A 27,638-nucleotide genomic window follows, 5' to 3' on the forward strand; every position below is an offset into this window, starting at 1 on the left:
AAACTGAAGTGATTATAAGATAAGACCTAACTGTTTTAAATGAAATGAAGCTGCTGGGACAAATTATACCAACTAGTCATCTATCCACAGTACTGTGAGAGGGAAGTTACAATTGCCAGTTTTTAGGAATAATGGTGAAGAAAAAAAGCAGTGATTTATTGAGTGCTTATCACATGCCAAGCACTGTGCTAAGTTTCACATAATTTCAGATGTGTTAGAAGCCCAGAGCTGGCAAATGTGACATTTATCCACAGATTCTAGTATGACTGCTTGGGCCAATCCACCTGCTAGCCCTACAAATAGCTTTTATCCCCTTCTCCGTGGTAGTCTTTCACATTCCCTACACTGTGTGTGTGTTTAATATTACAGTTTAACAAAGTAAAGAACAGGTGCAGATTTTTGAAAATGGGATAAAAAGCTTAGGAAGAAGTTTTTCTGTCGGGGACGTTCAAACACAGCTTTAGCTGACTTCTCGGTGGGAACTGATACATCTAATAGATGATTAATCTAGTTGATTTAAGGTTCTTTCTCCTGCCAAGATTTGATGAGGGTAGAATATAATGATGGTTCTGAAACAGGATCAGCAAAGTTGAAAAAAAGACAGGTCACACTCTTTCTGGTGTACTCTGGGTGGTAGGGAGAGGGAATGTCAGCACAGAATCTGGATTTTCTCCTACTCCTTTATTCTTCCAATCCCCTCAGATCTTTGGAGGAAGACTTTTCTTCTGGGTCACTATCTCTTCATGGTGCTCTCTATGTATGACTCCAGCAGGAAGATGGTTTCATCCACCTGGATCTCACAGGCATCCAACCTGAGTGAAAAAAATGAAAGCATTTGTCCAGACTGAACATTTATCAGCACATTTAAGATTAGAAGCTGGACTGGTTACCCTCAAAAGTACTGGGCAGGAAGCAAGAGAACTAATAGCTCATTCTCCCATTGACCAAGCATCTTGTATGTGCTAGGCACTATGGAAATTGCTGAGGGTTCAAAAAACAACACCTCTGTCCCAGGAGAAGTTATAGTCTAATTTGCAAGGAGGAAAAAGCACATGTTAAATGCACAGGTGTAAAAAGGACTTGAGTGAGTGAGTGAAGTCGCTCAGTCATGTCCAACTCTTTGCGACCCCATAGACTGTAGCCTATCAGGTTCCTCCGTCCATGGGATTTTCCAGGCAAGAGTACTGGAGTGGGTTGCCATTTCCTTCTCCAGAGGATCTTCCTGACCCAGGGATTGAACCCGAGTCTCCCGCATTGTAGGCAGAAGCTTTACCGTCTGAGCCACCAGGGAAGCCCTACAGAAACTAAAGGTAACAGAAATTCTAAATAAAGCTGAGGTGAGTGGAGGAGGAACAGAACATCTTGAAATAAGATGTATCCAGTCAGGCTTCTTTACTAAAAGTAGTTCCTGTGTTTTAGAAAATATGATTTGCCCTGAAGTATGTTTAAATGTATTTTAAAATAGAAGCTGAGAGTGGCTGAGGCTGAAAGTAATTAGGGATAGAAGGGAATACCGCTTCTACTCTGATAATACTGATGAAAATCATCTATGAAAAACCCATACTGAGCATCATACTTAGTGGAGAATGACTGAAAACTTTCTCCCTGTGATTAGGAACAAGACAAGGATGCCTGCTTTTTACTTCCATTCAACATTTCATTGGAAGTTCTAGTCTGGAAATGAGGCAAGAAAAACAAAAGGCATCTAGATTGAAAAGGAAGAAGTAAAGCTATTTCTAATTCACGGATGACATAATCCTATAGACAGAAACATCTCAAAGGATCCACAAAAAACTTACCACATCAAGTAAATGAATTGGCAAAATTGCAGGATATAAAATCAAAACACAAAAATCAGTTCTATTTCCATACACTGGCAATGAACAATTCAAAAATGAAATTTAAGAAAATACTAAAAAAGTATCAAAAAAGAATAAACAGGAATAAATTTAACCAAAAAAACTATAAGACTTGAATACTGAAAACATCATTGAAAGAGATTAAGGAAGAACTAAGTAAATGGAAAGACCTTTCATATTCATGGGTTGGAAGATTTAGTATCATTAACATGGCAATCTTCCCCAGATTCAAAGCAATCTCTATGAAGGTCTATGGTGAGGAGTGAAAGGAAATGAGGGAGAAGGGATAGGCTAGTATGAGACCATGAAAGGACTTATATGTTACACCAAGGAGGCTGGTCTTTACGCTGTAAACAAGAAGTCAATAAAGCATGTAAAGTAGAAGAGTGCTATCATCAATCCCTTTAAAGAAACTAACTTTGAAAGCATTATAAGAAATGGTTTGAAGAGGGAGGTGACTGCAAAGGTCTGGGGAAAAGGTGAGAAGGGCGTGCATGGAGAGCAAGACGAAAGGCCAGATTTGGGACATGCTGCTGAAGTAACATCAAGAATCGTGGTGAACATGACATAGAGAGAGAGAGAGAGGAGAGAGAGGAAAGAGGAGAGGAGAGAGAGAGGTGAGGGAGGAGAAGCTGAGAATATCTTCAGAAATTTGAGCTTAGGAAAATAGGTGGATTAAATTCTGTTGATTGAGGTGAGGAGGAAGATAGTTTCAGTTTGCTCATGTTAAGTGTGAGGGGTGGCAGGACATCAAAATGGATTTGTTTGGAGGGCATTTTGAAACGTAGCTTTGAAGTCTGTGAGGCTTACTTGTTGACATTGCGCTTCAGGGTCTCTAGCTGCTGGCGTTCGGGGGCTGTGATCATCTCCTCTATTTCCTGGAGCTGCGCCTCCTCTGCACCTGTAGCCTGCATCGATGCAATGATGGCTTCTACCCGCTGAGACTTCTCTAGTAGACGCCTGTCAGAACAATATAACTCTGAGGCATGTCCCCTAGCCCTGGAGATTCTTTCATCCCACAGACCTGGGGCATAACTCCCCTTGACCACGTTCCTGGTCAAAGTGGACAATGTCACTCTCTAAGGATGTTTCCTACAAGTTTAATTAGAAATGTGACTTTATTCCTGAAACTCTTGCTGCTTCTCACTTGTACTTAAAAGTTTGGTGCCAGTTTATATGTTGCCCATAAATTTAATCTGCAGAACTATTTCACTGGGGATATCTGACAAGTGTATACAAATGCATGATTATGCCAACCTAAGCCAATAATTCAGTGCAACCAGACAGGTTATTATCTCTATTGGTTTCCATTTCTATAGGAAATTTCCCCGTAAGCTTTTTGGCCTTGAAATATGTAATTACTCAGTTGAAAATGTTACTCACTTGTTTTCTTTGGTTTCAAATTGTCTCCTTTCTATTAAGTTGGCTACACTCTGAGGACAGAGAAGAAATGCAGAGTTCTTTCTGTATAAGTAGCTCAGGCACAACAGCTAAAGGGGGCGTGAGGGTGAGACATGTCTGCAGAGGGAATGGGGGGAGTTACCTTGTAGCACCTGTGCAGCAACATTCGGGCAGCTGACAGGATGTTCACAGTATATAAATAGAAGGTCCGGGATGGGGCATGGTCTGGTGTTTTGGGAATTTCCTATTTGTTCACAGAAAGAAAAATAAGAGACATTATACTTTCCTTCAGAACTGGCAAAGTAAATACCTGTGCCATCTGGAGTTACTAAGCCCTTTCTTTCACCTATATTCCCTCTTCCCCAGTCATATAGCATCTGTGTTTATAGCATAATCAGCCATATGGAGGGCCAGGACGTCCTGTTTTTCTCTTTGATTGTCAACATCCTGAGTGGGGAAGAAAGAGAAGGCACTTAACATTTACTGAGCAACTCTTATGTGCCAAGCAGACTGTATTTGATTTTTACAACAAACTATATTATTTCTGTTACCTCCATCTATTACCATTTTGTAGGTGGGAAAAAGGACGGTAGGGAATTTGCTTAGTGTAACTGGGTGATAGGCAGAGCTGTGATTCTGATTCCAAAATCCATTCTATCTTACTTCCTTTTAGGGTAGAGTACATAGCTCTGCATGCAGTGAGGACCCAACAGATGCTATTGATAGACTGACCGGTAATAAACTTAAGACTTGAGGAAAGGATAAATCATAGGAACAAGGAGCTAAAGAAAAAAAGGTACGGTGATTCTGGGGTGATTTCTTGGCTCTGCCTCTTTTTTACAAGGCCAGATAAAGCTCCACAGTTATCTTGCAAGTGCTTGGTATGTCTTTCTCAATCTTTTTTTCCTTCTGTCTCAAAGATGGATACAGAGTTTGTTTGAGGTTCAGAATATTTGCTTCAGCAATTTCTCTCATCCATCAACTCTGCTGGTTGGCAATTATTGTTACCTGCAGTGATATGAAATTTTCTGAGAGCATCTTATAAAGCATATCCTTTGCCTCCTTTGCTGGAATCATTGCAAAGTCTTCTACCTGCTTCTGCTCCAGGTGTTTCTTTTGTAAAACTAGACGGAATATTCTGGCACAGCGAGATCCAAATCTGAAAAGGAATAAAGGAAGCAAATGGCATGCCAACATAAATTAGCTTTAGTTCTTAGTCACAGAGGGTTGTTTAGTGTCTATGTGTGGAGAGGAACAGCAATCAGAGAATCCTTCCTAATTCCATAGATCAATGACAATACTGCTAATCATAAGAGAGTCACCAACTGCTGACTCGAATGCCTCAGTTCCTACATTTGTAAGGAAAGGTGTTAGGAAGGCTGATGAATTGGCATCCCTGGGAATTAAGCAGCAGGGTATTTAGGGTAAAGAGCAGTAATAGATGGGATCCATAGTAGTCCAGTGGAAAATGGGGCAAGATGTGCCAGGTGTGCCTATACTGGTCGGTTACCTAATGATCAAATGACTTGTTCAAACGGGGTGTGGAAAGGAACTACCTGACCCCCAACCCTTTCAGGGTAACCGCCTTACCTCTCTTGTACGACAGACTCCAGAGTGGCCGTGGCTAGAGATCCTAGAGCCTTATGCAGGTCTTTATGTAGAGGGTAAAGGTCACTCCATAATGTCTTGGCCTGGATATTGTGCTCTTAGTTTTATTTCCGAGTATTTAATTTAAAATTTAAATACCGTTTTGTTTTTCACATTAGTCTCATTTATGTTATGTAAGTATTTCAAAACCTTAATTAACTAAAGGTGCTTAAGTCAGGGTTTTGCTTAACTAAAATTTAGTTGGTTAAAAGTCTGTTTTACTTCTTTATCATCAGTGTTTTAGTTCAATTTTCTAACTTACTTAGTATACTATATGCGTGTGTTAGTCGCTCAGTCGTGTCCAACTCTTTGCAACCCCATGGACTGTAGCCCACCAGGCTCTTCTGATTGTGGAATTCTCCAGGCAAGAATACTGGAGTGGGTTGCCATTCCCTTCCCCACTTAGTATACTAAATATCATCAAATCTTTCCTAAAGTCACGCTTCTGTTTCATAGTTCAGGCTGCCTGACTATTAAGGAAATAACCACCCATAAGGATACTGATGACATACATTCCTCCACCACTGTCGCCAGACTTTCCAACAAACTCTAGCTATTAAAAAAAGAGAGAGAGAACTTGTGTTATCAGAATGGAAAGTCCAGTGATTCTGTTTCCAGAAGAGCAAATCTGGTTGAGTTGGTAGGAGGAAGCTCTCCCATCAGGCAATGGTAGAGAAATTGTCTGAGCTGGCTAGGTAGAGAATGAAGCTGCAGAAGACTGCTACCAGTTATCAGCGGCAGAAATTAATCCTAAACACAATAGAAGAAAAAAAGAAAAAAGAAAAAAAAAAAAAGACTTACTGGATCATCTGCCAGCAGAGTGAGATACTGATCAAGAACTTGCTTAGAGATGTTATAGCCAACAGGTAGGGATCTGAAGATCTATGGAGCAAAAAGACACAGTGAAAATGAGTTTGGGAACTTAGAACTGGTGACATTGCTGAAATAAAGATGTTTTAATTTTAGATATCACAAGTGTAAAAATGTCCCAAAGCACAGCAGCATTGTTGGTAAGAGTAAAAAACTGGAAAGAATTCACATGTCCAATAATAAGGAGTTCATTAAAATACAGTACAGCATGGCCACATTAAGTGGAATGTGATATGGCCATTATAAAGAATGAGATAGATCATGAAAAGGAAGTTTATATATACTGTCATATGAGAGAAGCAAGTTTAGAACAGTTTGCAGAGTATAATCCCTTTTAAAATTTTTGTTAAAAAATATACATATACCTACATTTAAGTGAGACTATATATAAGAAGTCTGAATAAAGATATGTATCAAACTACTGACAAAGACCTCTGGGGTTGGGATTATGCAAAACTACATATGTATTTAAACTAGAGTATGTTACATACAAGAAGCACAGATCGTAAGGATTCAGTTTGATGAGTGTTGATAATTTTATATACCCATGTAACTGCCATCTACAAGATACAGCACCTGCCTGCCATTTCTGAAAGTTTGCGGAACTACAACTTTGAAAAACTATACATTTCTAGGGACTTCCCTGGTGGTCCAGTGGCTGAGACTCTGTGCTCCCAAAGCAGGGTGCCCACGTTCGATCCCTGGTCAGGGAACTAGATCCCACATGCTGCGACTAAGAGTGTGCATGCTGTAGCGAAAGATCCTGCATGCTGCAACAGAGATCAAAGATCCCACCTGTGGCAACTAAGACCTGGTGCAGCTAAACAAAGAAATCTTAAAAAAGAACTATAGATCTCTAAATACAGGTCATATAATTATTTTTGTCATCAGAAAAACATTTGTATTTAAATTTTTGTTATATAATAACTTAAAAAATTTAAACACTGTAAAAATACAACTATATTTAATATGAATAAATATCGGTATGGTTAAAAAGTAATATAAAGTATTCAATATATTAAATATTTTTTTATTCAAAACTTAATAAACAAAACATTAAAAAATTAAAATATATATAATATACTGAAAAAACAAATACAAGCAGCCAAATAATATCCTGAGCACTAAGGCTCAGATTCTAAACAGTGAATACTTAGAACAATTAAGAGTAATCTGTACCATATATGTATATACGACGAAATACTACTCAGCCATGGATTAACCTAGAGGTTATCACACTAAGTAGAGTAAATCAGAAAGAGAAAGACAAATACTACACAGTATCATTTATATGTGGAATCTAAAATATGACACAAATGAACTTATCTACAAAAAAGAAACAGACTTACAGAGAACAGACTTGTAGTTGCCAAGAGGGAGGTGGGTAGGGGAGGGTTTGGATTGGGAGTTTGGGATAAGCAGATGCAAACTATTACATATAGAATGAATGAACAACAAGGTTTGCTGTATAGCACAGGGAACTATATTCAGTATCCTGTGATAAACCAATAAGCAAAAGAACATGAAAAAGCAAAGAATGTGTGTGTGTGTATATATATATAGATATAAAACTGAACCACTTTGCTGTATAGCAGAAATTAATGCAACATTGTAAATCAACTGTACTTCAATAAAATATATTCAAAATGAAAAAAAAAAAAAGAATTGCTTGTACTTTGACTAAAACAGTGGTTTAGGTTTTTAAAGGTTGAATTCCCAAGAGACCAAATATTTCGGTACCTACCACCTGGGGCTAATCACTGTCCCACCTCAAACGGCAAAAAGCCTTTCTTTCAAGGTCCAGACCTTAACCTAATCCCAGGCTCTACGTATAATAATTATAACATCCAAGAGTCTGTCAGAAAACTAGTATAAGCAGCATGAAGCTCACCTCGTTGGAAGACAATGGCTGGGTGAAGGGGGCACCAGAGGGAGTGGTGACCTCACTCATCCGGAGCATGGTCCTCACGATCTCACTACTGGTCTAGGTTTGAACAGTGAACTGGAATTCAGAATTCAGTCTGCTGTGTGGGCTCTGGCTATATGCCAGTGGCCACATCTGGTAAACAGTGTAATGTTCCTGATAGCCACTGTCCCACCCACTTAGATATCACCTGGTCCATCCTGTTGGCAACTGCGCTGACAATGGCTTGGTCACGGAAGTGCTGGTGGAATCTGTCAAGGTTGGCCTGCCAATAAATCCCATCATCTGGAATGGGCTGAGGAGGAGAAAAGTATTAGAAAGAAACATTTAGATACAATGAAGTTTTCTAGCGAAGAGTTTGGATTTCACTGTTTCTTTTCCTATACAGTAGTGACTAAATTGGTTGGAGGAAAAAACCATTCAATTGTGTGGATTTAGTGAAGTGAAGGTTGCTCAGTTGTGTCTGACTCTGCGACCCCATGGACTATACAGTCCATGGAATTCTCCAGGCCAGAATACTGCAGTGGGTAGCCTTTCCCTTCTCCAGGGGATCCTCCCAACCCAGGGATCAAACCCAAGTCTCCCACATTGCAGGCAGATTCTTTACCAGCTGAGCCTCAAGGGAAGCCCAATTAGAGGTCTACTTTTCTTTATCCTGTTATTACCTTATTTTAGGCTCTAATGTTGACTCACCTGAATGACTATAAGTAGCCTCCTAACTAATTTTCATTTTTTTTTAACGAACACTATAAAAGAGGATAGTTTTCCATTTTTAATCTTTTTCTTTTTGCACTGTTCTCCCCATTTCTCATAGAGCTGTGCTTTTCCAGCTTTTGGGGTACAGTCCCCCTGAAGAATCTGAAAAAAGCTATGAGTACTCTATAGGAAAATGTACTTATGAACAAGTACAGGTAGACTCTCTGAAATGCATCCATGAAGTTGTACAAGTTATGAACCACTGTACTGTAGTAACATTTCTAAAACATAAATCTAGCTCCTTCATTCACCTGTCTAAAATTCATCAACTCCCCCTTATCTTCAGGGTGAAGTGTAAACCTCTTAGTCGATCAAAAAATATTTATTGATGTTATGCTAGTATTCTAGATACCAGGGTCAAGATATTGTCCTCAAAGAGTTATAGTCTATTGGGAGTACAAATAATATATAATTTTATCTACCTTTAAATGCTGTGAAGATGAAATGGGAAAATGTGGTAGAGAATGGAATAGAGAGTGGGCAATGGTGCTTGAGTTCTTAAAAAACAGCATTTGAACTGAGATCGGAATGATGAAAAAGAGGCAACTACATGAGGATCTGAGGGAAAGTATTTGAAGCAGAAGAAATCCTAGGTACGAAAGCCAAAAGGCTAGCAAGAGCACGTATGACATGTTTGAGGGACGGAAGGAAGAGCTGAGATTGGAGAGCCTTGTCTCCAGCAGATCATGCCAAGACTTAGTTTATGTAAGGGATAATAATCCATGGTAAAGATCTGGATTTCTTTTAAGAGTAATGGGAAGTTATTAAAGGAGTCAAAAACCAGTGATGGGTTTTTTTTTTAAAAGAACAATTTAGCAAGTCATTTTGGCTCTTATGTAGGTATGAATGTAGGCAGGGAGACCGCTTAGGAGAGTGTTGGTGAAGTCTCGACCACAGTGATAGTGGTGTGGACTAAGGTGACTGGGAATGGTAAGAAACAGTCAGATATGAATTGATTGTAGAAATTCGGTTGACAGGTTTTACTGTGAGGTCAGATGGCTCCCAGGACTTTGGTCTAAGCAAATGGTATCCTAGGTGGTTGGTCTTGGTGATGTGACTAAGATGAGGAAAGTGTAGGAGGGAGTAGATAGCTAGGAATGAGAAATAATGAGAAATCAATTACTCTGTTTTAGTCATACTACTTTTGGGATGCTTATTAGACATCTTTATAGGGATGCTGAGAAGGCATTTGAATGTAAGAGCTCAGGTCTACACATATCTTTCTAGACTCATTTGTGACCACTTATCCCTGTGGGTCTCTACAGTCCAGCCGCAGTGATCAATTTAAACTTTTTCTAGGCCCTTTATTTGTGCATAAGCTACTACCTCTGTCCAATGAGGTTAAGCCTCAGAAGGGAGACAGTAATGGACAGTATAGAGACAGTAATGGAGTGCCCTCTTTGTTAGTCTGTCCCTGGCCAACATTTGATCAAGTTCATAATCCCACTACTTCTCAACCCAAGAACCTTGAAGCTCTTCGGGGCTTGGTATCTCAGTGCTCTTCCTGGCTGGCCTCAGGGTGAGGACTCCAAGTCCAGAAGCATCATTACCTCTTTGTTATCTGTGGTCTGTTTTGGTCTCTTGGCCTTGGGTTCCCCAGTAGCATCTTCGTCAGACGATCTCCTCCTTTTACCTTTCCCTGCCAAACAGAACAGGCGCACTGATAGGCTACATCTCCTATGATGACAGGAAATTGTGGAAGGTGACAGGTGTCACTATCCCAAAGACATCTGTAGTGGCCTCTAGGCAAGAGATGTTGAGGAGACGGAGGAACTACAAGAAATTCAAGTTAATGATGAAGTCATCTGAAACTCAACATGTTCAAAAAGAAACTCATAGTCTCTCTCCCTCAAACTGCTCCTGTTTCAAGGCTTCCTTTCACAGTGAATGGTATGCTCATCCTTCCATGTATGCCAGCCAGATGTCATTCTTGATTTCTGTTTTCCTCATCCCTTCTATGCCTAATTATTCACTGGTTTGTCTACATTTACCTTTGCCCCCTCCTTTCTGCAGACAGAAACATATTTTTAAAATGCAAATTAGATGATGTTACTTCCTCTAAAATCCTTTAGTAGTTTTCCTTCACATCTAGGATAAAGAACAAGTGCTCTATGAGATCTTGCATGATCTATTCCCCGCCTATCTCTCTAACCTTATCGTATGGCTCTCTTTCCTTTGCTCTCTATGCTTTAACTACACTGATCTTCTTTTAATTCCTCAAATATACTGTTTCTTCTCTCATTACATACAATTCCTTTTGCCAAAAATGCTGATCCTCTGTACCTCTTCATACCTTATGTCACTGGCTCCTACTTCTGCTTCAAATCTTGGTTCAAATGCCATTTTCTCAAAGAAGCATGTGCCCTAAACTCCCAGGTAAATCTGGTCCCCTGTTATATATTTTCATAACACTCCTAACACACTTTTCATACTTTCCCTTCACAGTACTGATCACAGTTTGTTAGTTATATATCCATGAGACTATCTGATTAATGCAAGCTTCCTATACTAGACTCAAGCTCCATAAGGGCAGGGACCATCATGTTTTTTTCATCACTTTATACCACAGTATCTGGCATAGAGCAAATCCTTGGTAATTGCTTCATTGATTAAGTCATTCATTTAACAATCACTATGAAACTTTCATGAAAGAATCGACAATCGGGGCAAGTCACAGATCTCGGGGTCAAAATTCCTTACCTATCAAGCTCAGTTTAGGAACCAGGTACATGTCCTTTTCACTGATGACAAGAGTGGGGGCAGGTGGTGGTGGCCCAGTATCTGAATTCTCAGTGGCAGGCACCAAGGGGCAACGCTGCACAAAGTGTGTGTCCACTAGTCGCACAAATGTGTTTGATACCTCAGCATAGTCCATGGTCTTGCCATCTGTATGACAGGAGGAAACAGGCAAATGAGATGGCCTCAGGTAGCTAAGGGTTCACTCCTGCATCTAGTCAACCTACGCTTTTGTTAACAGCTGTAGATACAGTACTGACCCTCCATAGTCTCTGTGAGCCTATCTGCTACTTTCTTCACGACAGCTGACATTGTCATTTTGCCATTCAACAACAGCTCCTCAACAATCAGCTCTCCAGTGTCACTGTACAGTGTTTTGGCGGTATAGATGTACCGGGGATACCTAAGCATTCGCAACACCCGGTTGCACTGGGCTTCATACTCCACCACTCCACGTTTGTGCACTTGATATATCACCAAGTTGTGCTGGATGAGGACACAAAGGGCTTTTTTAACCTAGAGAGGATATAAAAGAAAGAGAAGAAAAGTCTGAAGATGCAGTTCATTATTGCTGGCAAGTTTTGTCTAACAGTTTCCTAAACATCAAGAGACAGCTGCAAATTGCTCCCTCTCTCCACTGGAATAGTTAGTAAGAATCAAACGTCAGTGGAAAAAATCAGGAAGATTCCTTACTATGATGTTCATATTTCCTCCAATCTTTATCTTTCAAAGTACAGTTTACTTCCCCTCTATTATTCTCATTCCTAAAATGCAGTACTGAGATTAATAGACTCATTATGAATAAATGAAGTATGGGATAGGAGGAGCAAAGATTTGCCTAAGAAGCCACAAGGAGCCAGAACACTTTGAGAAGCAGAACCCTGGGCCCTATGTCTCATTCTCTCTCTCCTCTCAAATAACACCCTTCTGATCCTAGGGCAGACTTTGCTCTTTTCCATTTTGTGGGGTTATCTAGTCTCTTACTCATGTCTGACTGACTCTTTGCAACCCTATGGACTGCAGCACACGAGGCTCCTCTGTCCTTGTGGGGCAGGCAGTAACAATATTCAAGGGTAGGTAAAAGAAATTAATGAAATGAAAGCAAATTGATGTGATCCAAACATACCTGATCCAGTGATGTTCCTGTGTCATGGGCAATAACTCTTAGGGGCTGGCTGCCAGTTCTGATTAGGTGGACTCCAACTTTTTCTACAATCTCTCCAAAATGCTCTTGCAGCAACAAAGAACACAGTTTAATTTCTGCTTGAGTCATTATGCTGAGGATTCTCAGAGCTAGGAAAAAAGTAAAAGACAGTATGACAGGAAGTTTTTCTTTTATTTTGGGAGCAGAATTGCTGAATGTAAATTCATGTTCTTTCTAGATGTCAATGTGACAGTAGATATACCAAAACCCTTAAAATCTTGCATATCTTTGACGTAATTCTTTTGTTTTGGATATTCTGTTCCAAGGGAATGACAAAAATATGTCACATTAGAATACTGATATTCTAGGAACCTAGTAAGTGATTATTTTAATAAATTATGGTATATGCATACAATGGAATTCTATGTCAACATTCACAATACAATATGTATTAGTGTAGAAAATTATTCATTAAGGGAAAGATGCAGGTTACAAAGCAAAATGTAGAGGAAAGTTCAATTATTGTGAAAACCCTCCCACATGCATGCATCGAAAAAGAAGACTGGAAACCTAGGTATATGAGATTTATCTTTATGGGATCATATATGATTCTAATTTTCTTGAAAGATTGGGTGTAGATGGTTTTGCGATCTATCACAGACCTTAGATTCTATACTTCATTGTTTCACTCCTATTGGGAGTGAACAGGCAATGACAACTTTGCAAAGTAAGTCAGGAGGTAAATGATAGCTTCTCAACAGGGTGTTTCAGATAGAGATGAAGCATGTTGTTAGCAGGGCAGTATTTAATTTTGAAATTTCGATTTCTTGACTAAGTAGACACAAAAAGAAACAGACATGGTTGACTATATAATCACAAGTGCTATCAAACACTGGTTTGTTCATTTATTTCTCCCAATCCCTCAGAAGCCAACCAAGAGTATGCCTTTCAGCTTCACTATTCCCATCCACAGGTCTTTGGGGACACATCCCCAGACCCTCTGCCATCCTCGAAAAGGATTTCTAGGGAGCCTGGCTCCTGGCTCTTCACTCCCTTCCCGCTGGTTCCGGTTCCGGAGTGCATCCCCGGGTCCAGAGACAGCGCTGCCTCGTTCAGACCGCATTTTCCACTAACCTCTGGGTCAATGCAACGTAACGCCGCCGAGCTCCCCACGACTGCTTTGTGAGGTTCCCGCTGGCCGCCCGGGCAGAGGGGGAGCCCAAGGTCCTTTCGCGCAGGAGCACGGCCACCGACGAGGACCGGCGAAGAGGAAAAACGTGTGCCGATCTGCCCCAGCGTTTCGGTGGTTTCCGGGGGCGCTCTTTCCTTCTTCTCGCTGGGAGTTTGGAGGACCGGCGAGGGGTTGTTTGAGAAGCCGGCCGGCGGGCGGACTCCTTCCTGCGCCTCTTTGGTTCTGGGAGGCGGGCCGCGGGGTCAGCAGCCGCGCCACCGCCTCTGTGGGCCGGGCGGACTCACGTGACTCGCGCGGGCTCTGGAGAGGCTGGCAGCACTGAGGAAGCGGCGGCGGCGGCAGAGGAGGCGACAGCAGCCGGGAGCCAGCGGCCTGGCGAAAGACCGGCCGGCTGCCCTCTCGGACAGCCGTGGCGAAAGAGAAAAATGGCGGAGGCTTCGGCGGCCGGGGCCGGCGCGGGCTCTGCGGTTGCCGCGCACCGGTTTTTCTGCCACTTTTGCAAGGGCGAGGTCAGCCCCAAACTACCGGTAAGAACCCGGTTCCTCTGCGCTCGGGCATTGGCCCGGATTCCTCTCCCAGATGTCCTGGAATGGGGGTTAACCTTCCCACACAACCCCGATTCACCTGACATCGGTCTCTCAAGTACCCTGCTGCCCGGGCGTCTCGGCCCAGGCTCCGCAACTCTCGCTCGGATGTTCCACCTGCCCTTCACTTTCTCTCCCCTCTTGACCAGCTCCTCCCATCCCCCTCCCCCCGCGCTCCATTTTTAATAATTTTGGCCTTCTTTAGCAAGTTCTCTTCTGACACGTCGTCCGCTGTTTTCATGCACTCTTCTTCATCTTGTCTCCTTCCCACGATGACCTCTCTTTTCCTGCATTCGATATTCTTTCCGCTGTTGCCTCTCACCTTTATTCCTTTTCCACTTTTTACCAGATCCTCCCCCTTCCCTCTCCTCATTAAAGCAAAATAACGGATTGCTGAGAATTGTCCTTATTCGGTCGTCCCTAGGAAAGGAAGGAAGAAAACACGGAGAGAAAAAGAGGGTTGGAAGGTAACTGGGATGGAGAGGGGGATTTTGCTCTTCAGGGGTTTCCAATATTCTTCTGAAAGTGAAAACAGCAGTGTGCTAATGACTTGCAGACTGCCTCCGCTCCCTATCACTATTGAAGGAAATGGCTTTAGGAAGAAGGCAGAACATATTGTTTCAACTTGCTTATTTTGATTGTCATGCTGCCAGTGTCTTTAGCACCACCTGCCTTACTCACCCTTCCTCCTCTGGTTCTCTCTGTCTTTGCTTAATAAAAAAGATCTAGGACAGAATGCTGGGGACTGCATCATCTAATGTAAAATTGGTTTTCACTACTCTCTGCCAGATTTTGTTAGTCCCTAGAGAGGTAGTGCTATGGCTGTGAAAAAAAGTGCTTCTGCAGCAAGCTCGCCAGCTAAACACCCAAACCACACAGGCTTTTTTGGCTTGGACTATATCTACCACAGGGAGACCCACCAGGATGAATGTTAATCCTGCCTTTGGCCAGTCATCTTTAGCTAGTTATGATTGTTTTTCTCCTTAGAAAGTATCAGTGTTCAGCCTTAAGTCAGGGTGCCTAACAACTTTCCTCAGTGTTTACAGCGTCTCTGATAAAATCTGTAAGAAAGCCTACTAAAGTGTGTCTGTATATCTTATTTCTTAGAAACACCAGTGGAGGCCAGGGAAAAAGTGCCTAAAGGTATATAGCCTTTTTGCCTAAAAGTTGTGCTTTTTCAGGCTCTTACAGCATTTTCTTTCTTCACTATTTGCCCCACTCCCAATTTTGTAGTCATAGTTTCATCTACATGCTGTTTTAGTTTTGCTGCTTTTTGGCTGTGTCTGATTTTTGCCATACTGCTCCTTACTGCTAATCTCGATCTATCTATTTCAACTTTGTGTGTTTTGATTTGGATCCTCTCAGATAAGAAGACAAATTTCTTTAAGAAAGGAGATACGAAGAAATGAGGGGGAAATCGTGAAGGGAATTTTATTTTTTATTTTTTTCCTGGAGAAGTTTAATAACATGTATACCTCCTATATACAGGGGAGATGCCAGGGAAAACTGAATCTCTCCCTGAAATGACTGTAAAGCCATCCCTAGAAACAGAAGACTTTGGGGAAGAGGGGAAACCAGTTTTGGCAGATTATCATGCAAAACACGGTAAACAAGCATGATTGTTTGCAGATTTAAGTCAGGACTTCTCCATTGATAAGAATTGAGATTTCATTATCCTATTTCTGGTGCAAAGAGGGACAAACCCTTACAAATGGAGATTTCTCTGTTGTAAGTGTTCTTCACAAAAGGGCAATGGCTACTCAGTTTTTTTGAGATTTTAAAATGAAAATATTATTCAGTGGTATTGTTAGGTTTCAAAAAAGTCTTCATTCTAGAAGTGAATAATGATTTAGGAATTTTCTTTTTTTATTAAAAATGATTCCCTGTTTACAGTGAAAATGGTTTTAGTAAAATTTAGTGAATACTAAACTTGGATTTTATTTTTAAATTAATTAAATTTTTTGGAGAAGGAAACAGTGGCTTTATTACTTTACCAGGCAAAGGGGGATAGTAGGCTAGTGCCTCAAGAACTGTGCCCTCTTCCCTGGTGAGTTGTTGTTGCTCAGTCACTAAGTCCTGTCGACTGTTTGCGACCCTGTGGACTGCAGCACTCCAGGCTTCCCTGTCCTTCACCATTTCCTGGAGTTTGCTCAAATTCAGGTCCATTGAGTCAGTGATGCCATCCTACCATCTCATGCTCTGTTGCCCCCTTCTCGTCTTGCCCTCAGTTTTTCCTCGCATCAGGGTCTTTTCCAGTGAGTTGGCTGTTTTCATCAGGTGGCCAAATTATTGGAGTATCAGTTTCAGCATCAGTCCTTCCAAGGATATTCAGGGTGATTTCCTTTAGGATTGACTGGTTTGATCTTGCTGTCCAGGGGATTCTAAAGAGTCTTCTCTAGCACCACAGTTTGAAAGCATCAGTTCTTCTCTTAGCCTTCTTTATGGTCCAACTCTCACATCCATACATGACTACTGGGAAAACCATAGCTTTAATCATAGGGACCTTTGTTGGCAAAGTGATTTCTCTGCTTTTTAATACACTATGTTTTTCTTCCGTATTAAAGACAGAAGTCTTTCTTCTGTCACAGCTTTTCTTCTAAGGAGCAACCGTCTTTTAATTTCATGGCTGAAGTCACCATCTGTAGTGACTTTGGAGCCCAAGAAAATAAAGTCTGTCACTGTTTCCATTTTTTCCCCATCTATTTGCCATGAAATGATGGGACTGGATGCCTTGATCTTCGTTTTTTGAATGTTGAGTTTCAAGCCGGCTTTTTCCCTGGTGAGTAGGGAAAGGTTATATAGTTTCTGCTGCTGCTAAGTCGCTTCAGTTGTGTCCGACTCTGTGACATAGACAGCAGCCCACCAGGCTCCCCCGTCCCTGGGATTCTCCAGGCAAGAACACTGGAGTGGGTTGCCATTTCCTTCTCCAATGCATGAAAGTGAAAAGTGAAAGTGAAATTGCTCAGTCGTGTCCGACTCTTCGTGACCGCATGGACTGCAGTCTACCAGGCTCCTCCGTCCATGGGATTTTCCAGACAAGAGTACTGGGGTGGGGTGCCATTGCCTTCTCCGTTATATAGTTAGGCAGGGGTATATGATAAGGATCAAGGCAGTAACAGTCTTGCATTCTTCTGCAAGGTTTCAAGAGGGTGGGTTTGTGTGCAGGGTCTTAGATGGTAGGTGTTCAGGTTTCCTAATCTTGATGAGCCTCTCTGGTCCCTTAATCTTGCCTCAGGTGGTTCATTGGCTGCTCCTCCTTTGATTAGCAGTTGTTTTGCCCTGTGGAACTCAGAGAAGGTCATGGAGGCTGGAGGCTTGCCTATAAGAAATTGGGCACAAAATGGCCTCCATGTGCAGGAGCCCCACAGGACCCTGCTTGGCATCAAGCTGAGAGTGAACAGAGAAGGGTCCAGAGGCCTATGAACAAGTGCATCCAGGAAGCCACTGATAGCTTAAGAGGAAAGGAGAGGCAGATCACTTAGGCTGGGGTCTGAGTCAGGGAAGGTTTCTTGGAGGCATTCCAGCCTAGAAGAATCAAGACAAGTGGACAGTGATGGGTCAGTATATTCCAAGTGGCCAGCATGATTGGCGCTTAGGCAAAAGCAGAGTGATTCATGTGCTCTATCCTTCTTCATTCAGGTCTGCTTCCTCTTGCCAATTTTCCTCTGATTGGCATTGGGTGAATCGAGCCTTACAGCTGTCTTCTTTGCCGGCCCCAGATGAGTTAGGGAGGGGGAGGGTGAGTCCTCCTCTAAACTTGGATTTTAAAATAAAGGATTTTGATTATATGGTCTGAAGCCCTAGTATTTCAAGTTTATATTAAATATCATTGGGTAAATTGGTATTGTATTTTTTTGATCATCAGATGACAGAGGAAATACTTAAGTAACTTAAAGTTATTTTCAGAATATAGCAGAAGCTTCTGCCTCACCTGTCTATCCATTGAGAGACACTGTGAAGCCAAGACTAATGGAGTTAAGTATGGAACACTTGAGAGATGCCCCTGAGGGATCACTGGGTGGTGCCACAGAGGACTGTGTCATGCAACTGTACTCCATACTATCCTCTCCCATTTTTAAATCAAGGTCAGGGAATATTACCTTATGAGATTAAATTCTGTAGAGTCATTGAACAGGTGAGATAAATCATGCAGAGTAAACAGCTTTTAGTATTGATGAAACTAGGGTGGTTCCTAAGTGTTTTATAGAGATCAGAGTATCCAAACCCAGAGAGACCATCTCATTAAGGACTGCAGGTGTACTACTCACCTCTGAGGCTTTGCCTGAAGCAAGTAGCCAACTTCTCTCCCTCTTCCATCTCCTTATTATATCACCTTTGGACTAATAAAATGTCATCCTTATCAATAAATAATAATACCTAATTTGTTTGTTTACCAGGTACTATACAGGTCATTGTTATTGTGCTATACTTGTAATGACTGTAATACAGGAAAACTTCCTAACCACCCCATAAGAGAAGCTAAAAAGTAGGCTTCTTAAAGACTCTGTGATTCTTAAAACTCTTAAGTTCCCTGTCCTTGCTCTTTATTTTTTTTTAATTTACTTATTTATTTTTGGTTGCAGTGGTCTTTGTTGCTGTGTGTGTGCATTCTCTATTTGCGGTGAGCGGGGCCTACTCTTCGTTGGGGTGCATGGGCCTCTCATTGTGGTGGCTTGTTGCAGAGCACAGGCTCTAGGCACATGGGCCTGGTAGTAGTGGCCCAGGGGCTCAGTAGTTGTGGCAAATGGACTTTTGTTGCTCTGTGACATGGAATCTTCTTGGACTAGGGATCCAACCCATGTCCCCTGCCTTGACAGGCGAATCCACTGTACCACCAGGGAAGTCAGACCTAGAGTTTTAAAAGTGCATGATTCTTAGGAAGATCCTAGAATGGTGTCTTAAGTAGTATTAGTAGTTTTGTTGAACTGGAGGAAGGAATTAGTGATTTGAGCTGGATTTTATAGGTTTTAATTATTTAGATTTCTTAAATTCTGCTGTTGGTGACTTACCATCTAAAAAGTCTGCTTGATTATCTAGCGTCTTTCTGTGCTTTATAGCAGTTGCTTGTTAAATGTCTCTTGAAATATTCTGAGTTGAATTGTTGTTTAGCTGCTAGTTGTGTCTGACTCTTTTGTGACCCCACAGACTATAGCCTGCCAGGTTCCTCTGTCCATGGGATTTCCCAGGCAAGAATACTGACGTGGGTTGCCATTTCCTTCTCAAGGGGATCTTCCTGACCCAAGGATCGAACCTGCATCTTCTGCATTGGCAGGCAGATTCTTTACTGCTGAACCACCAGGAAGCAAGCCCTTGAGTTGAATACCCAGTAGTTCTTTTCAAAAAGTAGTGGTGTTAATGGTATGAGATCTTTATCTAAAAGGCTTTGGTGGAACAAAATGCAGGCGCTGCCATGCAAAGTTTGAACATAACACTGTCAGTAATTATATTCCCTGCAAGGAGCTAGAAGAAAGACATATGTGTTCTTATGGGTAGAAGGCTAGTTCTAGTCTTGAAATTCTGCTGATAAATTGACTTTTATGTATATCTTGGGGAAATCTTGGGATTTTTTTTTTTCGGTATGAGGAAGAACAAAAACCTTAAAGTTAAACTCACCACAGGTGAAATTCCTTATATTTTTAAGGGGAAGTAACACTTTTTGGTTGCTAATACTTTTTGTTTCTTTATGTTTACTTGGCTTTTTATGACCTTTGCTTACATTAAGGGAGAGGATGCTGAGGTCTCTCAGACAGCCATCATATCAGAAGAGGAAAAACCATGTGGATTGTTTCTTATTCTCTGTAGTCAAATTGGAAGGGTCTGAGAATAAGAAGCCTGTGAATGCTGACTTCTTTTCATCTCTCCACAGCTGAATGTTGATTATTAAAGGATATAATGTAGAGCAGTGGTTCTTAACTGGGGGCAGTTTTGCTTTTTAGGAGGAAATTTGGCAATGTCTGTAGATCTTTTCTACAGCAGGATTGTTGTCACAACTGCGGGAAAGGGAGGGTTGTTGCCGGCATCTAGTGGATAGAGGCTAGGGATGCTGCTAAACCTGCTTCAATGAACAGGACAGCCCCCACAGCAAAAAGTTATTGGGCCCAAAATGTTAAGAGCACTGTGGTTCAGGAACCCAGGTGTAGAAGGATAAAAGGATAGTCATTGTCTTGTGTCACTGGTGCTGAAGGTTTTGTCCTGGGGTAGCTTTGATTTCTAATTTTGGAATCCTATTGAGAATTTTCAGTGAGATAAAGTTGAGATAATTTTAACCAAAGCCCTGATGGGAGGGATTGTTTAGAAGGTAGTTAAGAGGCATTCTATTATAGCAGTATCTCTTGGGGTCACTTTCTCTCCTTGTGGTTACTGAGACCAGAGGAATTGGATCACGCCTCTCAAGTTACACACTGTGGGGCAACTTCTAAAAGTATCCAGATTTTTTTTCTCAGTTGGAAATTAATTGAAGTAGTAACACAACATGTAACTTAGTAAGACATCTGGAAATTCCAGTTTGAAAACAAAGTAGAAAGCAGACACCAAGTCTAAATTTTAGTTTTTCTATAGCTCATCTTTGCATTAATTAAGCATTACTTTCTCTGTTTCTCTTAATGTTCTTGAAAGTTTTCATGAGCTTAGGAGATTTTGTGCTTAAAATTTTAGTTTCCCCAAATTCTTGGTCGAGTTGGTGAATTGAAGTTATCAAGCCTTGTTCTAATACTGTTTGTTCATAGGATTGAAGTTGAGTCATCTGACCCTCTCAGTTTGTCTTGGTGTATCCCACTGTAAAATAATACTGAGGTGTGCCTATTGAAAGCTTGAGTGGGCATTCAGAGAAGTGGGGATATGTAATCTTTGATGAAAGGTTGTGTAGGAGTGAGTAGTCCTTATTTGTAGAGAAATAAGGCCTTTACCATAGCAGAAACATTTTAGGTTGTTCTTATAGTTTCACATAAAGAAGTTTAGGTTAGATTCTGAAAGATTTTTTTGAAATCTTTTTTTTTTTTTTAAGTTCAGTTGTTATTTTGGAGTTCCTTAGAGATATACAGATACATGTATAATAAATAGAAGTGACTGGTGATTTTAAACCAGGCACACTTTTCTTGTATGTTAAATAGATTGCCCAGCCTCCTTGATGAGTTCAACAGGTATCACAGGAAGTAGGCAAGGTATCCTGTATTCACCTACTTGCCACTCACTTTGATGCTGTGCAGATCTGAACCTAAACTGCTGTCATTTTGCTTGCTGATATAGTGTGAAAACTATAATTGTACATTTACTTTTTGTTTAATAACATGTAAAAGGTAAATTCAGCAAATTAGCTTTTAATGCTGTTTTTAATTTGCGTATTTATGATTAAAAAGTGTTTGGAAGTAATATTCACAAATAAGAATAATGAAAGTGTTTGATTCCCTAAATTTTTCAACCTTAGTTTGCTGATCATTAAAATTATTGGCTTATTATCATTCTGTGCCAAATGTAGGTGCTAAATCAGTTAGGGAGACTTGTTTTAATAATATACTAGCATTTTGGTTCTTTTTTATTTGTTTTTGAAATGGAAAATTTTATTTGGGCCAAACTGAGGATTTTAACCCTGGAACAGCCTCTTAGAAAGCTTTGAGAACTGTTCCTTGCTAGCATTTTGTTTTAGCATACAATCTGTATTCGATGAGCAGATTCAGAGTTCCCAAGGTTTTTAATAAGGTTAGCAATGTAACATTGGTCTTTCTTATCTTGCAACACTAGTGCTATAAAAGGATTCCAGAAATCTGTTACTGAGTGTGAATTAGCTCTGAACTTAAGTATTAAGTGATTGTCCCCCTGGCTGTTATTCAGGAAGAAAACCAGTTTATAAAAACAAAAATCTACCATCAGGCCAGAGTTTTTTAGTGTTATACAAAGATACCTATACAATTTAAATATTTGGAGAGCTGTGATTGAGTTCCAGGCCATTAGAACTGCCTTTATTTATGGTCTTATTCCCTAAGAATAGTAACATTCACAACCTTCATCATTTTGTTCCTTCATTCCAGACCTGAAAGGTTGACATTATCAGGGATTCCAAACAGGAATGTATAATCAACCAACTTTCTTTGGTTCATTGTGTAACAAGGCAGAAAATCAGGTCAGGAGACAAAGTGTTACTTGATATAATTTGATCAGGTGGACAAGAAGCCAGATTTTCTAAGGAAAAAAAAAATTGACTAAACTACAAGAATTATCAGAGATAAAGTTAACACAGTGTAGCCAGAAAGGGTTTAGTTATAGTGTTCTTTGCTTGCTTACAGTAAAGGCAGCAAGAAGGGGAACAACTCAGTGGCATAGATATAAAATGGTAAATGATCCTAAAAATTTGCCCTTAGTTCTATCATGTACCACCATAGTCTGAGGGAAGAGTTTGTCTTACATTCAGTTTAGGCTGATAGACTCTTCTTGCTTAAACTGACAACCTTCATTCATTCAGCAATTATATTCTAAGCTCTACATTCTAAGCATTGTGCAGAAAGAAAAGCATACTTGGTGGGGAAAGAAAAATAACCTGGGATTAAAAGTCACTGAAATCATGTACAAAGTTTATGTTCTAATAATAAAATTCCACTTAGGGAAGTAAAGACATATAAAACAAACTTCTGTGAATATCCTAATCTTAAGTATGGTTGTTGTTCAGTCGCTAGGTTGTGTTCTCCTCTTTCACAGCCCCATGGACTGTAGCCAGCAAGGCTTCTCTGTCCGTGGGATTTCTGAGGCAGGAACACTGGCGTGGTTGCCATTTCCTTCTTGAGGGGATCTTCCCGACCCAGGGATAAAACTGGCATCTCCTGCTTGGCAGGTGGATTCTTTACCACTGAGCCACCTGGGAAGCCCCCAGATCTTCAGTATTAACCTCAATATAAGAATTGAATGAATGAGACTTCTTGTTTTCCTGAAGGAGAGTTAGAGGAGACAAGTAAATGAAGACGACATCTGTGTTCTAGTTTTATAGATGGAGAAACAGGTCTTCCCAAAGACCATGAACTGCTGGAACTGGGAATAGAATCCAGAAGTTCTGTTACCGACCTGGGTCTGTGGACTCATTAAAATTGATAAGAGGCCAGATGAGAAGTTCAGGAAAGGCTTTATTGGGACTTGCGCTTCAAGTAAGAAACAGGTGCCCTTGCTCATTTTCTGAGGTGAGGTGAGCTAGCGGTTCCTTAAATGAGGTAAGGGTAGGGGTGGATGGGTGGCTTGGGCAGGAAGCATAGTTTAGGTGGTCTGCCCACCTCAGGTGATGCTGTGTGCAGGTACCATGTGCTTTTGTTCCCAACACCGCCTACATCTCCGAAAAGTCAGTTTGTGGCCTTTTTGTATCTTACTGTTCATAATTGCCCCAACTGCGCGTTTATGCAATTACTTCTCAGTTTAGTCGCTTAGTCGTGTCTGACTCTTTGCGACCCCATGGACTGCAGCATGCCAGGCCTTCCTGTCCATCACCAACTCCCAGAGCTTGCTCAAACTCCTGTCCATAGAGTCGGTGATGCCATCCAACCATCTCATCCTCTGTCGTCCCCTCCTCCTCCTGCCTTCAGTCTTTCCCCGCATCATGCTCTTTTCCAAAGAGTCAGTTCTTCGAATTAGGTGGCCAAAGTAGTGGAGCTTCAGTTTCAGCACCAGTCCTTCCAATGAATATTCAGGACTGATTTTCTTTAGGATTGACTGGTTGGATCTCCTTGCAGTCCAAGGGACTCTCAAGAGTCTTTGCCAACTCCACAGTTCAAAAGCATCAATTCTTCAGTGCTCAGCTTTCTTCATAGTCCAACATACACGACTGCTGGAAAAACCATAGCTTTGACGAGACAGACCTTTGTCAGCAAAGTAATGTCTCTGCTTTTTAATATGCTGTCTAGGTTTGTCATAACTTCTCTTCCAAGGAGCAAGTGTTTTTTAATTTCATGGCTGCAATCACCATCTGCAGTGATTTTGGAGCCTAAGAAAATAAAGTCTCCCACTGTTTCCATTGTTTCCCTATCTATTTCCCATGAAGTGATGGGCCCAGATGCCATGATCTTAGTTTTCTGATTGTTGAGCTTTAAGCCAACTGTTTAACTCTCCTCTTTCACTTTCATCAAGAGGCTCTTCAGTTCTTCTTCACTTTCTGCCATAAGGGTGGTATCATCTGCATATCTGAGGTTATTGATAGCTCTCCCGGCAATCTTGATTCCAGCTTGTGCTTCATCTAGGCCAGTATTTCACGTGATGATTTCTGCATATAAGTTAAGTAAGCAGGGTGACAATATACAGCCTTGACATACTCCTTTCCCAATTTGGAACCAGTCTGTTGTTCCATGTCCAGTTCTAACTGTTGCTTCTTGACCTGCATAAAGATTTCTCAGGAGACAGGTAAGGTGGTCTGGTATTCCCATCTCTTGAAAAATTTTCCACAGTTTGTTGTGGTCCACACAGTCAAAGGCTTTGATGTAATCAATAAAACAGATGTTTTTCTGAAACTCTTGCTTTTAGTTCCTTAGTTTGTCCAGGTGCAAGCACTCCAGTAAAGGGTCCCAAGTCTCAGCCTATTTCAGATCTATTAACTTTGTTTTGGGGTTCACTTGATGCAAAAACAAGACCCGGAGCTGACTGTGGCTCAGATCATGAACTCCTTATTGCCAAATTCAGACTTAAATTGAAGAAAGTAGGGAAAACCACTAGACCATTCAGGTATGACCTAAATGAAATCCCTTATGATTATACGGTGGAAGTGAGAAATAGATTTAAGGGACTATATCTGATAGACAGAGTGCTGATGAACTGTGGATGGAGGTTCATGACATTGTACAGGAGACAGGGATCAAGACCATCCCCATGGAAAAGAAATGCAAAAAAGCAAAATGGCTGTCTGAGGAGGCCTTACAAATAGCTGTGAAAAGAAGAGACGCGAAAAGCAAAGGAGAAAAGGAAAGATATAAGCATCTGAATGCAGAGTTCCAAAGAATAGCAAGGAGAGATAAGAAAGCCTTCCTCAGCGATCAATGCAAAGAAATAGAGAAAACAACAGAATGGGAAAGACTAGAGATCTCGTCAAGAAAGTTAGAGCTACCAAGGGAACATTTCATGCAAAGATGGTCTCGATAAAGGACAGAAATGGTATGGACCTAACAGAAGCAGAGATATTAAGAAAAGGTGGCAAGAATACACAGAAGAACTGTACAAAAAAGGTCTTCATGACCCAGATAGTCACGATGCTGTGATCACTCACCTAGAGCCAGACATCCTGGAATGTGAAGTCAAGTGGGCCTTAGAAAGCATCACTACGAACAAAGCTAGTGGAGGTGATGGAATTCCAGTTAAGCTGTTTCAAATCCTGAAAGATGATGCTGTGAAAGTGCTGCACTCAATATGCCAGCAAATTTGGAAAACTCAGCAGTGGCCACAGGACTGGAAAAGGTCAGTTTTCATTCCAATCCCAAAGAAAGGCAATGCCAAAGAATGCTCAAACTACTGCACAATTGCACTCATCTCACACGCTAGTAAAGTAATGCTCAAAATTCTCCAAGCCATGCTTCAGCAATATGTGAACCGTGGACTTCCAGATGTTCAAGCTGGTTTTAGAAAAGGCAGAGGAACCAGAGATCAAATTGCCAACATCCGCTGGATCATGGAAAAAGCAAGAGGGTTCCAGAAAAACATCTATTTCTGCTTTATTGACTATACCAAAGCCTTTGACTGTGTGGATCACCACGAACTGTGGAAAATTCTGAACGAAATGGGAATACCAGACCACCTGACCTGCCTCTTGAGAAACCTATATGCAGGTCAGGAAGCAACAGTTAGAACTGGACATGGAACAACAGACTGGTTCCAAATAGGAAAAGGAGTACGTCAAGGCTGTATATTGTCACCCTGCTTATTTAACTTTTATGCAGAGTACATCATGAGAAATGCTGAGTCCAGCACAAGCTGGAATCAGGATTGCCGGGAGAAATATCAGTAACCTCAGATATGCAGATGATACCACTCTTATGGCAGAAAGCAAAGAGGAACTGAAGAGCCTCTTGATGAAAGTGAAAGAGGAGAGTGAAACAGTTGGCTTAAAGCTCAACATTCAGAAAACTAAGATCATGGCATCTTGTCCCATCACTTCATGGGAAATAGATGGGGAAACAGTGGAAACAGCCTCAGACTTTATATTTTGGGCTCCGAAATCACTGCAGATGGTGATTGCAGCCATGAAATTAAAAGACACTTGCTCCTTGGAAGAAAAGCTATGACCAAACTAGACAGCATATTAAAAAGCAGAGACATTACTTTGCCAACAAAGGTCCGTCTCGTCAAAGGTATGGTTTTTCCAGCAGTCATGTATGGATGTGAGAGTTGGACTGTGAAGAAAGCTGAGCGCTGAAGAATTGATGCTTTTGAACTGTGATGTTGGAGAAGACTCTTGAGAGTCCCTTGGACTGCAAGGAGATCCAACCAAGTCCATCCTAAAGAAGATCAGTCCTGGGTGTTCTTTGGAAGGACTGATGCTGAAGCTGAAACTCCAACACTTTGGCCACTTCATGTGAAGAGTTGACTCATTGGAAGACCCTGATGCTGAGAGGGATTGGGGGCAGGAGGAGAAGGGGACAACAGAGGATGAGATGGCTGGATGGCATCACCGACTCGATGGACGTGAGTCTGGGTGAACTCCTGGAGTTGGTGATGGACAGGGAGGCCTGGCGTGCTGCGATTCATGGGGTCGCAAAGAGTCGGACACGACTGAGCGACTGAATTGAACTGATGCTGTAAAACGGCAGAAAGTGTAACCTGGATTGTAAAAGAATAATCATAGGAGATTATAGAAAACTTAAGGGCTTCCCTGGTAGTTCAGCTGGTAAAGAATCTGCCTGCTGTTCAGGAGACCCCATTTTGATTCCTGTGTCAGGAAGATCCGCTGGAGAAGGGAGAGGCTACCCACTCCAGTATTCTTGGGCTTTCCTGGTGGCTCAGATGGTAAAGAATGTGCCTGCAATGCGGGAAACCCGGGTTTGATCCCTGGGTTGGGAAGATCCTCTGTAGAAGGGAATGGCTATCGACTCCAGTATTCTGGCCTGAAGAATTCCACGGAGTATATATAGTACATGGGGTTGCAGAGTCAGACATGACTGGGTGACTTTCACTTTGTCTATGAGAAAAGCAGTGTGGTTGATGTTAGAGATGTAAGTTGACATGAAATTCATGGTGTGGTGGGTTCTAGCCTAGGCAGGAACTGTCGTGTGTTTCAAACAGTTTGTATTCCTAATCCTTCTAATTAGGATTTTCTGAATAATTTGCCTTGTGATACTCTAGAAAATATGACGGAGAAGGTGATGGCACCCAACTCCAGTACTCTTGCCTGGAAAATGCCATGGACGGAGGAGCCTGGTAGGCTGCAGTCCATGTGGTTGCAAAGAGTTGGATACGACTGAGCGACTTCACTTTCACTTTTCACTTTCATGCATTGGAGAAGGAAATAGCAACCCACTCCAGTGTTCTTGCCTGGAGAATCCCAGGAACCAGGGAGCCTGGTGGGCTGCTGTCT

The 27,638-nt window shown here is 41.4% G+C and overlaps 2 protein-coding genes across 3 annotated transcripts in view; one reads left to right on the plus strand and one right to left on the minus strand.

Moving 5' to 3' along the window:
* Positions 1–662: 662 nt before the first annotated feature.
* Positions 663–13,611, minus strand: POLR3C (RNA polymerase III subunit C). The gene is made up of 15 exons (XM_025287969.3): positions 13,472–13,611; positions 12,320–12,486; positions 11,454–11,709; positions 11,158–11,343; positions 10,008–10,096; positions 7,892–7,996; positions 7,669–7,761; positions 5,709–5,789; positions 5,409–5,460; positions 4,851–4,911; positions 4,269–4,419; positions 3,403–3,504; positions 3,243–3,292; positions 2,670–2,819; positions 663–812 (listed from the first exon to the last, which is right to left on the minus strand). The coding sequence occupies exons 2-15, from the start codon at positions 12,464–12,466 to the stop codon at positions 734–736; spliced, it is 1,602 nt and encodes a 533-aa protein (XP_025143754.3). The 5' UTR covers positions 12,467–12,486; positions 13,472–13,611; the 3' UTR covers positions 663–733.
* Positions 13,612–13,929: 318 nt separating this feature from the next.
* RNF115 (ring finger protein 115) overlaps positions 13,930–27,638 on the plus strand; it is a 68,175-nt gene continuing 54,466 nt past the window's right edge. The window contains exon 1 of one of the 2 annotated variants that reach the window (XM_006051120.3): positions 13,930–14,056. In XM_006051120.3, the coding sequence (XP_006051182.1) occupies positions 13,955–14,056 (102 nt within the window). In that variant the 5' untranslated portion in view covers positions 13,930–13,954. The remainder of the gene's footprint in view (positions 14,057–27,638) is intronic. The other variant, XM_006051121.3, reaches the window with a different exon arrangement.

Source organism: Bubalus bubalis, chromosome 6 (genome assembly GCF_019923935.1).
Source record: "Bubalus bubalis isolate 160015118507 breed Murrah chromosome 6, NDDB_SH_1, whole genome shotgun sequence".
NCBI classification, from domain to species: Eukaryota; Metazoa; Chordata; class Mammalia; order Artiodactyla; family Bovidae; genus Bubalus; species Bubalus bubalis.